The sequence below is a fragment of the Elaeis guineensis genome, chromosome 4 (assembly GCF_000442705.2).
Source record: "Elaeis guineensis isolate ETL-2024a chromosome 4, EG11, whole genome shotgun sequence".
Lineage (NCBI taxonomy): Eukaryota > Viridiplantae > Streptophyta > Magnoliopsida > Arecales > Arecaceae > Elaeis > Elaeis guineensis.
Window position 1 is genome coordinate 58005857 of NC_025996.2, and position 14865 is coordinate 58020721.

The 14865-nt window shown below is 37.3% G+C and overlaps 2 protein-coding genes across 2 annotated transcripts; one reads left to right on the plus strand and one right to left on the minus strand.

Annotated features, from left to right (window-relative positions):
- Positions 1-629: 629 nt before the first annotated feature.
- LOC105035159 (protein ASPARTIC PROTEASE IN GUARD CELL 2-like) lies at positions 630-2118 on the plus strand. Its single transcript, XM_010910607.3, is given in 4 exon segments — positions 630-1595; positions 1598-1651; positions 1654-1725; positions 1728-2118. Coding segments are annotated over 4 exon segments (1395 nt in total). The 5' UTR covers positions 630-688; the 3' UTR covers positions 2090-2118.
- A 3857-nt stretch (positions 2119-5975) lies between these two features.
- On the minus strand, positions 5976-14496 carry LOC105035157 (uncharacterized). Its single transcript, XM_073256589.1, is given in 4 exon segments — positions 5976-6702; positions 9385-9533; positions 13284-13483; positions 13486-14496. Coding segments are annotated over 4 exon segments (1689 nt in total). The 5' UTR covers positions 14261-14496; the 3' UTR covers positions 5976-6137.
- Between the last annotated feature and the right edge of the window lie 369 nt (positions 14497-14865).

Sequence of the window (14865 nt, forward strand, 5' to 3'; positions counted from 1 at the left end):
AGGAACCAGGAAGGATTACCAAAATCCACCCACAGTATCAGTATCAAGTATCAAGTTAGGTTTGGGCTACCAAAATCGAGTTCCATGTGGGCATCTAAAACTCAAAAGTAAGAATCACAGTATGGGTCATTAAATACACATAAATAACCTTGGCACATGTATCACTTATAAACTGTTTCACTCACACGTAATTATTCAACATCATCTATTTGAATTGGCCTGCTCTCTGCATCAAAAGGACTGGGACCCTCCATTTTGTCAAAAGTGGGAACGCGACTCCATATCACACTCCCCTATATCCTTCCTTTAAGCGCAGCTTTGTACTGTAGGAATTAAAAGCCTCGCACCGAACCCTTTCTATATTGCTCCATTAGCTGTTCATATTGCATTCACATCCAGTCATCTCCTAGTGCTCCACCCAGCCAAGTTTGAATTAGACTTCTCTTGTCGTTAACCAGGAAGCAGGCCACACAACTGCAAAAGCCAACAGCACAACCAATAAAATACGCATACTTAAAAGAGTAGAACTCCTTACCAAAAAAAAAAAAAGAGTAGAACTAAAGCTTCCAGCATCACTATAAGTTTGCACAACCAATCAACTTCTCACCAACACTAATTAAGCACCCACTTCTCATCCCAACTCCTCCCACCACCAAATCAACCATCAAAACCCAAGCAAGCAAGAGTAATGCAAGAGCTCCTCCTCATGGTGGTGTCCCAAGTTCTACTCTTGCTACCGGCAAATATGGCCTTGGCTACTCCTACCATAGATTTCCAGTACCTCAATGTGCATGAACTACTGATCCAGACCTCCAACCTTCACCAGCTTTCTAAGACCCACGTCCACAAGGCCAACAAATGGGCTCTTAACTTGGTCCATCGTGATACCATCTCCAGCCGGAACTACTCCAGCCACCATCACCGCTTCCAAGAGCTAATGAACCGGGACGCCCGCAGGGTCGCCGGTCTAACCCGCCGACTCGCCGCTTCGACCGGGCTGGCCTACTCCTCGGAGGATTTCGGTTCAGAGGTGGTCTCCGGTTTGGAGGAAGGGAGTGGCGAGTACTTCGTCCGAGTAGGCGTTGGGAGCCCGCCAAGAGAGCAGTACATGGTGATCGATTCGGGTAGTGATATAACTTGGGTCCAATGCCAGCCTTGTAGCCAGTGCTACCATCAGGCCGACCCAGTCTTTGACCCGGCCCAGTCGGCCTCTTTCTACAGCATCGGATGTGATTCGGCAGTTTGCGGTTTACTGGACCGGGCCGCCAGTTGCCAAGCAGGGTGGTGCCGCTACGAGGTCTCATATGGCGATGGATCCTACACCAAGGGTGCCATGGCCATGGAGATGCTGACTTTTGGCCCTACCGAGGTCCGGAATGTGGCCATCGGATGTGGTCACCACAACCGTGGGCTCTTTGTTGGGGCCGCAGGCTTATTGGGCCTTGGGGGAGGCCCAATGTCCTTCATGGGCCAGCTCGGTGGGCAAACCGGCGGTGCCTTTAGCTACTGTCTGGCTAGCCGGGGGATGGAGATGCCAGGGTCATTGGTCTTCGGCCGGGGTGCAGCGGTTCCGACCGGTGCAACGTGGGTTCAACTTATAAGAACCCACGGGCCCCTAGTTTCTACTACATTGGGCTTGCGGGCCTCGGCGTCGGGGAATTCGCTTGCCGGTGCCGGAGGAGGTGTTTCGCCTGTCAGAGATGGGGGATGGGGGTGTCATCATGGACACGGGACAGCAGTGACAAGGCTGCCGATGTTAGCCTACGAGGCGATGAGGAATGGATTTGTGCAGGGCACCATGGGCCTCCCACGGGCCCCCACAACCTCCATCTTCGACACATGCTATGATCTATCTGGGTTCGGGACCGTGCAAGTGCCGACGGTGTCATTCTACTTCTCTAGTGGAACGGTGCTGACACTTCCGGCGAGGAATTATATGATCCCAGTGGATGGACTGGGGACATTCTGTTTGGCCTTTGCTCCCTCCTCCTCAAGCCTATCTATTGTGGGGAACATACAGCAGGAGGGGATTCAGATAACATTTGATCTTTTTAATGGGTTTGTGGGCTTTGGGCCTAACACTTGCTAGTTGCATTGTAACAATTAGAAACTACTAAACTATTTGCACCTACAAAAACCTGCCATCTAAATTTAAACTAGTTTAATTCTCTCAGTGTCCCTCATCATGGTAACGGTTGGATCACATTGAAACGAGAGATTCCTTTTTGCAAGTAAAGGACCAGCCAAAATTTCTTTACAACTTAAAAACATGGAGACTAAAGCCTCCGTCAGAGCAAATATAGAAGAGCTAACAGAGATTGGTGAACAGTATTTAAATTCTCAAGATTCTTTCTCAAAAACCATGGCATTCCATGATAGCCAGTGGAATTTAGTATATGATGTCCTCACCTTGGGTCTAATGCCCTTGACCAGAGGTAGTTGTTCAAACAAAAATGACCCTCCTTTTGGTCCTACCTCTTTGGGGGGATAGTGATCAAAATACGGAGGCCCCAGCTATCATAATTTGCTTTTGAATACGAACTCTTGACTGAAGCACTTACTTCAGCTTTCTGAACCCTCGAGGCCAAGGAAAGGTGAGTGGGAACTCTGAACAAAGTAAAGAATCTCCTTTTGAGAAGCAGACCAATAACTTTGGCAGAACATTTTTTTCGAATTGGGATCGCTTGATAAAAAAAAAAAAAAAAATCATGTCCATGGTTATGATATTCTCTAGAGCATTGAAAATTTTCAAATCATTCTCCAGTTTTTATCTTGATTAAGTGATTTCCTGAATAGTTTTCCAAAAATGAATCAATCTAGAACTATTCAATTATTCATGGCTTATACATGATTTTATCATTCACGACTAGTTTAAGCAGTTTTTATCTCATAAAGAAATATTACTATATACCATCAGATGATATTTCTTGCTATCATTTGTTAGTTTTACCTCTTCTATGCTTATGTTAATTAAACAAACTTACAAGTATTTTAGAAATTCATATTTTTAAATTTTATTTTTTCTTTCTTTGTTACCCAAAATTTTGATGAATTTTAGGATTTTCCAACTTCTGAATCATTACTTCCAGTCAAATTGTTCTCCAATGCCAAATTTAGCATTATGTTCATATCTTTGTAAGTTGTAATCCAAGAAGATCATAGAATTTAAAGGCAAGGTTGCAATAGGTGAGGTTCATGAAGTCATAAAATCTTCAATTTGAACCCACCCATTTACAATCAAGTTAGTTTTATATATTCCAAAACTAAATGGATTGTAGAAAACATTATCCAATATGACTCATCGTATAAGGCCAAGTGAGATGCTGCAGCTGTTGTCCGGGTCATCTATAAATAAAGGCTATAACTTGAGATACTACAATTGAAATTGCAGTTACAAAAATTGTTGCTATTTGGTCATTTGTAATTGAAAATACAAATGCAATGACAGCTAGTTCGTCGTATTACATCGAAAGATATAAGATGACAAGTAATCTACTACGATCATCTCTTTGAAAACAGCAAACTATTAATTTCTCTAATATAGTATAAGAATTATCCTTTTTTGCAATTATAATAGAAAATATAGTATTATTTTAAGTTATAACAACTATAATTACTATAGTAGTTATATCACTATAAAATAATTTGATGTCATAGTAGATATAGTATAATCATAAGTATATATCTATTATATGGATTATTCGAGTATAAAATAACTATATAATACTTTATTTAATATAATAATCATTATATTATTATAATAGTCATTATAGTATTGTACTTTTCTATTGTAACATTACTATTTTCATAATTATAATAGAAATATAATATTATATATTATTATATCTCTTAATTTATTATTATAATAAATAATTTAATATATTATATGACATAAAATAATTTGACATTATAAAACTTGGAGATGCTATTACAACCATATATATATATATATATATATATATATATATATATATATATATATATATATATATATAGATAGATAGATATATAATTTATATTATATAATAATTAGTTAGTATAGTGTCATTATACTAACTAATTATTATATAATATAAATTATATATATATATATATATGATTCTAATTAGTTCCCTTTAGCCTTTAGATTTATAAATCCTAATTGCTTTTCTACTTCTAGGTTCATGCATCAAACAAAATATTTTTTTTTTTTGGTTGAGTTCATCTAGTGCAAATTAAAATATGGTATACGTAGATACTTCTACATCGACACCTAAATTCTTTATCTGTTTGTTGATAAATTTTCCAACAGTTGAGCAAGAACACATTGGCATGTGAAAATGAGAGGATGACTAAGTGGCTGCATAGAAATTGGAGATTGTATAAGAACAACATGGGAATACATGATGCAACTTGATCATCTATTGAAATTATTTTGCAAGTGGGGGTTACAAGTGTATGTGCAGTGAGTGGTCCATGCTTCTATCCTCTAGACATGTTATGGAGCCTGCTATAACAGTGCCATGGATGCAGCTATAGCTTATGACCCACTCAAACTCAAACTCATATGTTCAATATACTATAAAAAGTTACTTTAGCTTAGGGTTTACTTTTGACTTGATCCACTTGTTTGTGGAAAATTGAGACATAGACATGCATATCCATTTTCAAGTGATCTATTTGAGAGAATTTTGTGTAATAGATCATAGTATAAAATATAATTTTGGTGGAAATTAATTTACATACTTTACCATATTTCTTTGATTGGATCCATTAGAACAAATGATTGATCAATTATGGTGAGAATTACTCAATAGATCAAGTAAACCATCAACCGATGAGGGTCCTTGGCCTTGCAATCTAGTATGATTAGTCAGTAATAATTTATTGGCTGACATTTAATCAGAACATGATTGATCAATTTGCCCGGTGAATTGACTAATTATCGATCAAACCAATGAGGAAAGCCTGACATTAGCTTTAAAGTGAAGAAATGGAAGATTAAATTATTGAAATATAAATCAAATATTCTTTGAGTTTGAGTGGGCCATAATCTAGCTGCATCCATGCACCATTGTACTATATAGCAGGCTCTGACTTATATAGAGAATAGAAGAATGGAAAATTACTCAGGACCACTATAAGCATCTTTTGTTCACATCTCAAAGTCCTGTTCTTGATTGACAAGGGATTTTTTGCAATGGCACTGCATGGGAGTAAGTTATTGATTGGCAAGGTACCTTCTGTAGACTGTTAAGACATGAGAAGACTTAACCTAACCACCATTATTACAATAGCCGCTAGCACATTTCAGGAATTAGGAGGCCCCAGGCAGCAACATGACTGTATAACCACTAAGATTGAAATTTTAGTAGTCGACCAGCTAGCAAGTTCTATTGATGTAATTTATTACTATTTTATCAATATTATTGTTAGTAGTGTTATAATCTATCTTGATTTCAGAATTTATGTAGAAATTCATAGCAAGAGAAGATTTTTTCTAAAAGACCAAGATTGGTAATCATATGAATATGGCAATACTGCTCCTAGGGTTGCTTCAGTGCCAAAATGCATGATGTCAGCTACATAAGTCAATCCATGCTGTTTTCTGTGCTTCCTAAAACATACATGGACCAAAATTCGTATGGTTTGAATATTCCACTCCCATATATCAATCACAATATTTGTTATGTTACCAAGATTTTCATGTAGTGATCACAAATTCCTCCATTATAGGTACCCAAAACTTTTCAATTCTTGATTTTAGGCATTTTTAGCTAAGTTCATGGCACCGGACAAAAGTACATTAATTGTATGCATTATCCTGTTATGTTGCTTGACATAAATCAAATTGGACAACACTTTGAACTTCTACAGAAAGGAGATTTTCGATATGGTAGAAAACTCAGTTAATTCGCTGCAGACTCCTGTGATCTTGTGCTTAATGAAGATAAGATGAGAGAGAATTTACATTTCGCAGAAAACTGGAACCAAAATGCAGAAATGATGGAATTCTTCCAATAATGCATCTCAGAAATTACATTCTCATGACTAAAAAATATACCTGTTTCAAGAAATTACTTGCTGAAACTCTTTTCTAATTATAAAAGCAACAGTTTATTACATATAAACTTCTTTCAATCATGCACACATACTATCTACCGGCCATCCATCATCTTAATTGTGTCAACAACTTTCTCCATCTGCATCCCTCGACTGCCTTTCACCAAAACAACATCACCTGTGGTCAACATTTCTGCAATTCTAGGAACAAGGGAAGCTGAGTCCCGGGCGCAAAGAAAATTAGAATTGCCCAAGAAATTTAATTTTTCAGCAGCTGCAGTGAATCTTTTCCCAGCAAGCATAACCAACGCAATGCAGGCATCAAAGCAAAGTTTCAGCGCAAGCTCGTGTGCCCCAGCCTCTGCTGCACCAAGTTCCAGCATATCTCCAAGTATGGCAACTCTTTTTCCTTCACAATCCATAGACTTCAATAACTTGATCGCAGCCATCATGCTTGCAAGATTAGCATTGTATGTGTCATTGATGATTTTGATGCCATGTTTAGTGATTTCCATTTCTGACCTCATATGAACAGGCCTAAACCTTGACAAGGCTTCTCCTATTTGGGGTAGACGTACCCCCAACAACACGGCAACTGCAGCAGCAGCACATGCATCCATTGCTAAATGCAAGCCAGGACCATGAATCTTAAACTCAACCCTGAATAAGCAAACAAGTTTAATCATGTGAAATATAGAATATGTTGAGAAAGTATAACAAACATAGTATATGACCATATATTGAGAACGGATATGAAATAGGAATCACTGGTTTAGATGATATATAGCTGCCGTCAATCAAAAGAACAAATCTTATATTGACAACTATGAAGTTTTGGTTTTGATGTAAGATAAACTGACTTGGATTATTTCATTGAAAAAAAGAGCTTGGAATGAGTTTAAGTGGAGAATGCACCATCTAGCTTCTCTCTAATACCTAGCTCTGTGTTTCTGAAAAAAAGAAACTGGTTTGCTTATGATCTACTTGAGATCCTAGACAAAAGAATAAAAGAGAGCCATCAACACAAAGCACAAGAAGAGAAAACCTATTCAAGATTAGAAGAAAGCTGCAATAGCAATTTTCAAGATTCAGCTTGACCTGATCTCGCTTGTAATCACAAAAAGGGTGACATGACGCATTAAATAAAGAAATATTTGCATGAAACCCAACCAAAAGCAATTGATGTTTCCATGTTGGCCAATGGGACCTTGGTCCACCAGTTGCCACCCCTAAGTGCATGTGCTGGGGATAGGTTCTGGATTAGAACCCAAAAGGTAGCACTCTCACCATACTTCTCCGCCCGTGTGTACTCTTGCTTAGTAGTTGTCTTCTAGGCTCAAAAGTGTTTTTATTCCACAGTTTCCATTTGATGACAGCTAATGGTAATAGTACATAAAGCAAAATAACAATCTACCCATTGAGGCTCCTTTCAAGATTCAAACATGAGGAATATCAGAAGGTTGTATTTCTGTTGCTATGTCGAAGACTGTAAGGTTAAAGAAATGATGTGATAGCTTGTTATGTCATGAAGCCTAGGCAAAAGAAGTCTACTTCAGATCATCCCACATATCCTAAACAACTAGTTGGTCCACAAAAGTGCATTCCCCACAAGATTTGACCTTTATCTTTCCCTTGGATCATCCAGTTTACCTTCAATTTAAGAACATCAAAATCTTTGAAAATGTTCAGGAACAGCATATCTTATAGATGAGTATGAAGGACCCAACAAAGTTTGAACCTCCATTTTGAGCCTAAGATGAATTCTTGTTCTTCTAAGTTCAGACAATGAAAAAATCAGTCAAGATTCAACAAACAGCAGAATTTGATGGCCTTTTCTGGCTCAGGGACACTCAGAAAGGTACAGATACAAATGCCTTGGTTAATCCTTCATTGTATCAGGTGGATGGATAGACTGCCACATAGTTGACTTGTGTTTCAATTTTGTATTGGGCCTCAGAGGAGGATTTGATGAATGCATGCTAAATAACTGTGACTAAATTGTTGTAACATAATATCTTTGGCAGAAGTAGGTGCAGAAGACAAAGTTCTAGTTGTTCTTGCAAATTTTAAACACCCATGGCTATGCTTTTGGACTAATAAGCATCAATGATAACCAAATATGAGGACCTACAGATTCCATGTCACAAAATTTCATTTGATTTGAACCACCTCAAGGGGTTTTAAAGAGGAACATTGTTTAACAAAGGAAGAAGCAAGGGAGACTGAGTGAAGAGGAGATTCTGTTGAAGCTGGTTATTAAAATACATATCCACCTAATGATTGCAGCCCAATATATGTATTAGTAATTCAACATTGAGAAAGGAGAAGAAGTAATGCTGGCTTTGTGGTGAGAGCACGGTCCGAATGGATCAGGGTGCCAGAGCTCGATTTCAAAACAACATTTTGTAAGGAAAATGTGTATTATTCAGCTATTTTTCTAAAGTTCCTTTTGTTGTTTTTGATCATGATGGGATACATGTTTAGTGATTGATGAGGAAGGGGCTTTTTGCATCAATATTTTGAGGAACAAGCTGCATTAATTAGACCATATACATACATATATATATATATATATATATATATATATATATTAAGGTGTAATGTAAATCTCATGTCATCATTATACTATTTATTTAGACAAACAAGACAAGGCAGGGTTCTGCACACACAGGATATCTTTTGAAGAGAAGGTCGTGGATGACAGGAGTGGGTAAATTCTTTGCAAATCCAAGGGAGAATTGTTTCTATTCAGCTAAGAAGAAATTTCTGTTGGAGTCTTTGCTGAGGTTAGCTTGCAAGACTAATTTGGCTCCACCTTAAAATATCAGGATTTGTTCAGTTAAGAACACCTAACTATGAGACAAATGGTCAATATAAGTGGGAAGTAATCCATCAACAGTTTATAGAAAGTCAGGAATGAGATAAATCCACAACCATCAACCTTTAGGCAACTTGTTATTGGATTTAGATTTAGCTTGGTAATTCTTGGATTGCATTGACTTTTGGAATGGCCAGCATTTATGTAGCTGAAATTGGTTGAAGTTACTTTGAGATCTTGATTAGGTTAGGCATATACTCTTACATCATCGCCTCGTTTTTTCTTTCTTTCAGTTTCTTTTTATGGAGATTACCAACTCGTTGTCAGCTCAATAGTGGAATGTGTCTTCTCACATTTCCATGTTTGCTACGAGTAAATATAACTACCAGTTTTATTTCAGATTTTTGGATGCTATATTTAGAAAATTAGCATTTTAAAAAAAATCAAGATTATACAGCAATTACAGCAACATAAACAGTTACTCATATATCACATCACAGATGGGAATGATAAAAGTAACTTACATTTCTGAAGTCTTTTCACTTGGGAATGAAAACAGCTTATGATATGTGCCAATTTTACTTTCTAAGATTACACGAACTGCACAACCTCCATCTATACTTTCAGCCAAAACCAACCTGACATCACATCCTATTTTCCTGCCAAAAAGCACCTAAAGCAAAGAAGAAAACATGGAGCATCATCAGCAAATTCAAAGCTCATTTGAGCTGTCGAATACCTTATTATGAACTGGAGAAAACCACGAAGTATGATGATTTCTTAAATAGATATGAGCATAAAGAAAGTAAAAGGATACAGGCAAACCCAATTTTTATTGCAGAAAAGGAGTATATGCTTTTTCATCAGCCTAGCTTGCAGCATCATTTTGTGACTTTAACAGATGATCAAGAAGTTTAACTATAAAATACAGCTAATTTGTATTCCAACTGTTAGGTTAGTCTGACAAGTACTGCAGAATCATAAATGCACATGATGAACAGTGACTATGGGTGCAACTTGCACCAAACCACCAGCTATGCACAATGAAATGGTTGCATAAGTTTCCAAGATGGATATAAGTTTAACAACAGTGCATTAATTTAAAATAAATGGTGCAAGTATACTCAGAGCTTTGGAGATTCTGTAGTTATTAGCCAAACTCTTCAAGTTTAATGCTCTTCGACGTTGTTATCTAATGTGTAAAAAATTGAAATGCTTCTGATACAAGTCTTGAAACAGATGAAAACTGCGGAGAGTTGACATCAAGTAATCAGCTCATGGTAAAAAGAGATCAAGTATGAGAAATCATGTGTTACCCTCCAAAGTGAACAATTTTTGTGTCCTCATCCGACAGCCACAAATTTAATGAAAATGTACCCCTTGAGTTCAGTTTATGCACAAATGGAGGTATGGCATGAGAATGAAGCACAAGTTCCACAATGTGCACATAGAATAGATGAAAATGCTAAGGTAGGCATATAGTAAACTTATGAAGGATAACTGCTTTAAACAAGCTCTAAGACTTTCGTTTTTCTTGTTAGAGAAAAGTTAGCCATGCAAATAAAAAGGTACACTCATGCTCAACCAAAGGCAAGTTTGATAAGTAAAGGAGGATTGGATTCATGCAGAATTGGTCCAATGGTCAAGAAAGGAGGGGAAGGTCTAATAAAAGATAGTTAAGACTATAACAAAGAAAGTGAAAGAGAACTTGCACTATGTTAAGGATATAACCCTCAATAGGAGTGATTAGGACAGCACTCTTAAAACCAATCCACAAGGTATGAAGTTTCAAGGCGATTGTTAAATGACATTAAATTTTAAAGCAACACTAAACATGATTGCAGTGAATTCCATGTCATTCACTATATTTAAAATGAAACATATGACATTTTAACAGAATTTTGGTAAAACAATTACATTGAGAAAGCTGCCAATCCACATCTATCAACCATAAAAACAATGCTCCAAAGACAATAGGGAAGTGAAAGGCTGACATTATCCATGATTCAGGCTACAGAAGCATGTTAAAGTGTTGGAGAGATTAACTGGATTTTGCACATAAAATTAAGATTTTAGTTACAAGCATGAGAGACATTCTATGAGTAACCAAATTAAAAAAACTGCATAAAATTGAAAACATGATCCATCAGTCAAAGCTCAATGATATTAGTTCCAAAGCATTGGATTTTACTCATTCAGCGGTCAATTAATTGAGTATATTTTAAATGAAGAAAAATAACATATTCAAAACTGAGAAAGAAAGAAAATGACCGATAGCCTTGATTATGTTTCTGATTAAGTAACTCCCTATAGAGATATGATTTTATTTTGATATTTTATTCTTTTTGTTCTCATTAACTAGGTAGAATATTTTATAGATTTCCTTACACTCTGAGATGGAGAAGAATCAACAACATGTTTTATATACAATTTAAATAACTTAAGAAAACAAACCAGCAGATGCATTTTTGGATTCTATAGAAGTTGGACAGTTTTGTCAGGTTCAGGCTCAAGTCTCTAAGACTCAAGCTTCAAGTCACTGCATGGCTTAATTAAATCAGACAAACCTATGCATAAAATTAAGTTTTACTTGGAAGAAACCTGCCATGAAACAGTGGGTATTACAAACCTATTTCTTCAACTATGTTATAAAGCCTTCTTGATATGACTGGATACATGATAGGATAGTGCCACATATCGTGTTATGGCTATGTCACCATGTAATCCTATCCTACAAATTTGTCAAGAATCCTGTCCTACATCTTTGATTGAACTATATAGATAAGACCAAGATGGCCCATACCATACCGAACCAGATGGTACTAGGTGTACCAAACAGATAGTACTAGATGTATCGTACCATACCAGTTTGATATCAATATTTGGAATGGGGGGCATATTGATAGTCAGTATGCCGAAGCAGTCCTCATACTAAGTATACCAACACAGTGACAAGGTGACACTAGTATGGGGCAAAGTACCGAGATGACGTACTTTAGATAGGATAATAATAGTTGAGGTTTACCATGTTTTGACATATCTATGTTTGTAGATGATTAGAGCAACCATCACTGAATCCACAATTTTGTTTTGTCAAAAGTCTAATAATTAATTCACAAGAACTATCATTGCAAAATAAAAGCATTCCTGTTACATTTTTTTTTCTTTTGGGTTATATAGTTGATCTGCAACCCATTCTCACCAGAAGCAAGGTACCACCTTAAATAACAGCTATGTTTAAGAACAGAATAACTGATTTGACCATAGAAACATCTTTTATAGCTTAAAACAAACTAAAAGCAAAGTCCAAAACATAATAACTGATTCTGGTATCCAGGCATTTTTATAGCTCAAATGAACTCGAACAAAGGCAGCACCAATCTTAAATATTTCCCTGTTCAAAACAGAGCATTGAATGGCCAGTGACATCTTACAATTGATTTTGCCATGACAATATCAACACATGCATTTCCTTAGGCAGGAAAGTGGGGTGATTGTGTGTTTGTATGCCACATACTTGAGATCAGGTTTCAGTAACCTCGTACCAGAAGAAAGGGTCATTACTTCTTTTAGACTTTAGAACTCAGTTGCTTGTGCTTTTGTCTCCATATGATATTAACAAATTGAGAAAACATGGTAACAATTTAAGCTTTCATTACTTTATCAATCTTTATTAACCTAATCCTATTAACTCTTAAGATCAGGAGGGGCTAATCCTCACCTTTCTACTCCATACCACCTAACCTCTTGAGGATGGGCTCCAACTAGAACCAAACTGTCGTCCCTTTGCCTAAGTGGAAAGGATGATACCATCCAAGCAAGCACTTGGTGATACTAATCCAGTCAACTCGAAGTCCATAACTAATTAGTTGACCCAACAACTATGGTTACTTATCAGATGCTAAAGGAGAAAGCAAGAAAAAAATCTTTTGGAGCCTCATAAAGCTGGATGAAAAATTTGAGGAGGGTTGGTCTCTTATAATTACTAGTGCTTAATGACCATAATTACAAACGTGTACTTTTTGGACAGCATTTTGTGCCATAAGGCCTTATTCATGACCTAGCAAGGACATTTAGATGCATCACTTCCAAAAACCCTCTTTATGATTAATCTTATGTTTTAGTTGTTCATAGTACTAAAATGTTGAATTTGTGGTATAACTAATACCACCAAATATCAAGCTTGACTGATACATCAATGTGTATATGACTTTTTGGAAAAAGAAATACATATTCACTAACAGAATCAAGATGCAGAAAATAGTAGCCAATGCATGATTCTGACATTTACAATTACACTAACATGATATATATTTATCAATATAAATATAATAACCAACAGAATGACCATAAGATAAATTTAAAGAATTATGTAAAAGTGGAGAGAAAAGAAGAGTATATAGATAATTGATAAGAATCAGACCTTCTTAACTCCAACCGGAACTGGAATGCTCATAACTAGTGGATCATCAGCATTCAACACACAGATATCCCCTGGCTTAGCCTCTGTCATAATCTCCCCTTTGGCTTTGGCAACCTCCTTTAAACTCCTGAAATGCTCCATATGACCATGACCTACATTCAAAATCACTCTCACAGATGGCTGGCACATTCGTGCCATTCCAAAATCTCTCCCTCTTTCCCACCCATCCCAAGTTCCACAACTGAAGCCTTCGCATCCATGGGAATCCCAGTCAGCGTCAAAGCAACTCCGACCATATAATTCAAGTTCCCATGGGTCTGGTAGACACGACCAAGGCTCTCAAGTGCAAGAGCTATCATGGTTCTTGTGGTGGTCTTTCCGACACTGCCTGTTAAACCCACCACAACACCATGAAACCTATTCCTAGCATACCTTGCCATCTTCTCAAGGCCAAACAAGGTATCACCTTCCACCTTAATGAACCCCCCATGCCAGTGCTTGCAAATCCTATTCCCTATGACACCTACACACCCCTTATCAGCCAATTCCTGAGTGACAAAATCATGGCCATCAAAATTCTTGCCAGCAATGGCGAAGAACCATTGCCCGGGCATCAGCTTTCGGGTGTCTGTCGTGATGGTTCCTGAAGGACCCCATCTGACGATCTCCCCATCGACAGCTTCTGCGATCTCTAAAGCACTCCACAAATGATCATTTTCAAGCCTCAAATGTGGAAAGGGCTGAGAAGCAGAACCAGGGAAGGGAATCAACACTTCTTTAGCAGTAGGACTTTCCAGAACTGCTAGATCCCTTGCAGTAGAACGAACAACAGAAGATCCAGAAGTCCTTGAGTTAGAACAGTGGTAGTTAAGACAAATAGGTGCACCCAAATTTGACAACACAGCATTCTTGCATGGATTAAAGCAATTTTCCCGAGCCAAAACCCTAAATCTATAAGACCAGCAAAGGGATTCCATTAGAAACTCACCAAACAGTTCAAAGGAGATATAGCAGAATTCTAGCTCCGACAAAATCGACTAGGAAAAGCATCAAGCTCACTGAACTGGAATTGTTTCCTCCTTAAACCCTAAACCCATCAGGCTCATCAAAGGACATACCTTGCTACTTAAAAAAAAATCAAAAAAGAAGAAGTGCAGAAATAACTCCTCTCAGGAAAATTAAAAAAAAAAAAAAAACGGTTGATATTTCTATCAAAAAGACAAATACTCAATAATACCAAATGGAGCACTCTCTCATCAACTGCTCTCCCATAAGAATTATATGTTTTTATATATTTTTTTTTCCCTCCTCTTCAAAACATCATAATAGCCTCCCAAATTTGGGAAAAGGCTCTGTGGATTTGAGTTGGACTCGAATCATGTTATAGCTGGAGCTTGGTTGCTGCTGCGTCACAACATCAGGGAAGAGGTAACGGTCGGGAGATGAAGTCGTGGAGAGGGTGAAACACGAGGGCTTCTGCACCGGAATCATGTTTTTGACGCCAGGCAGATGGCAGCCGTTGGATCTTAAGGTCTTATTAAACAGATGGTGCGGATGCAGAGATGTACACTGTACCAGCGGA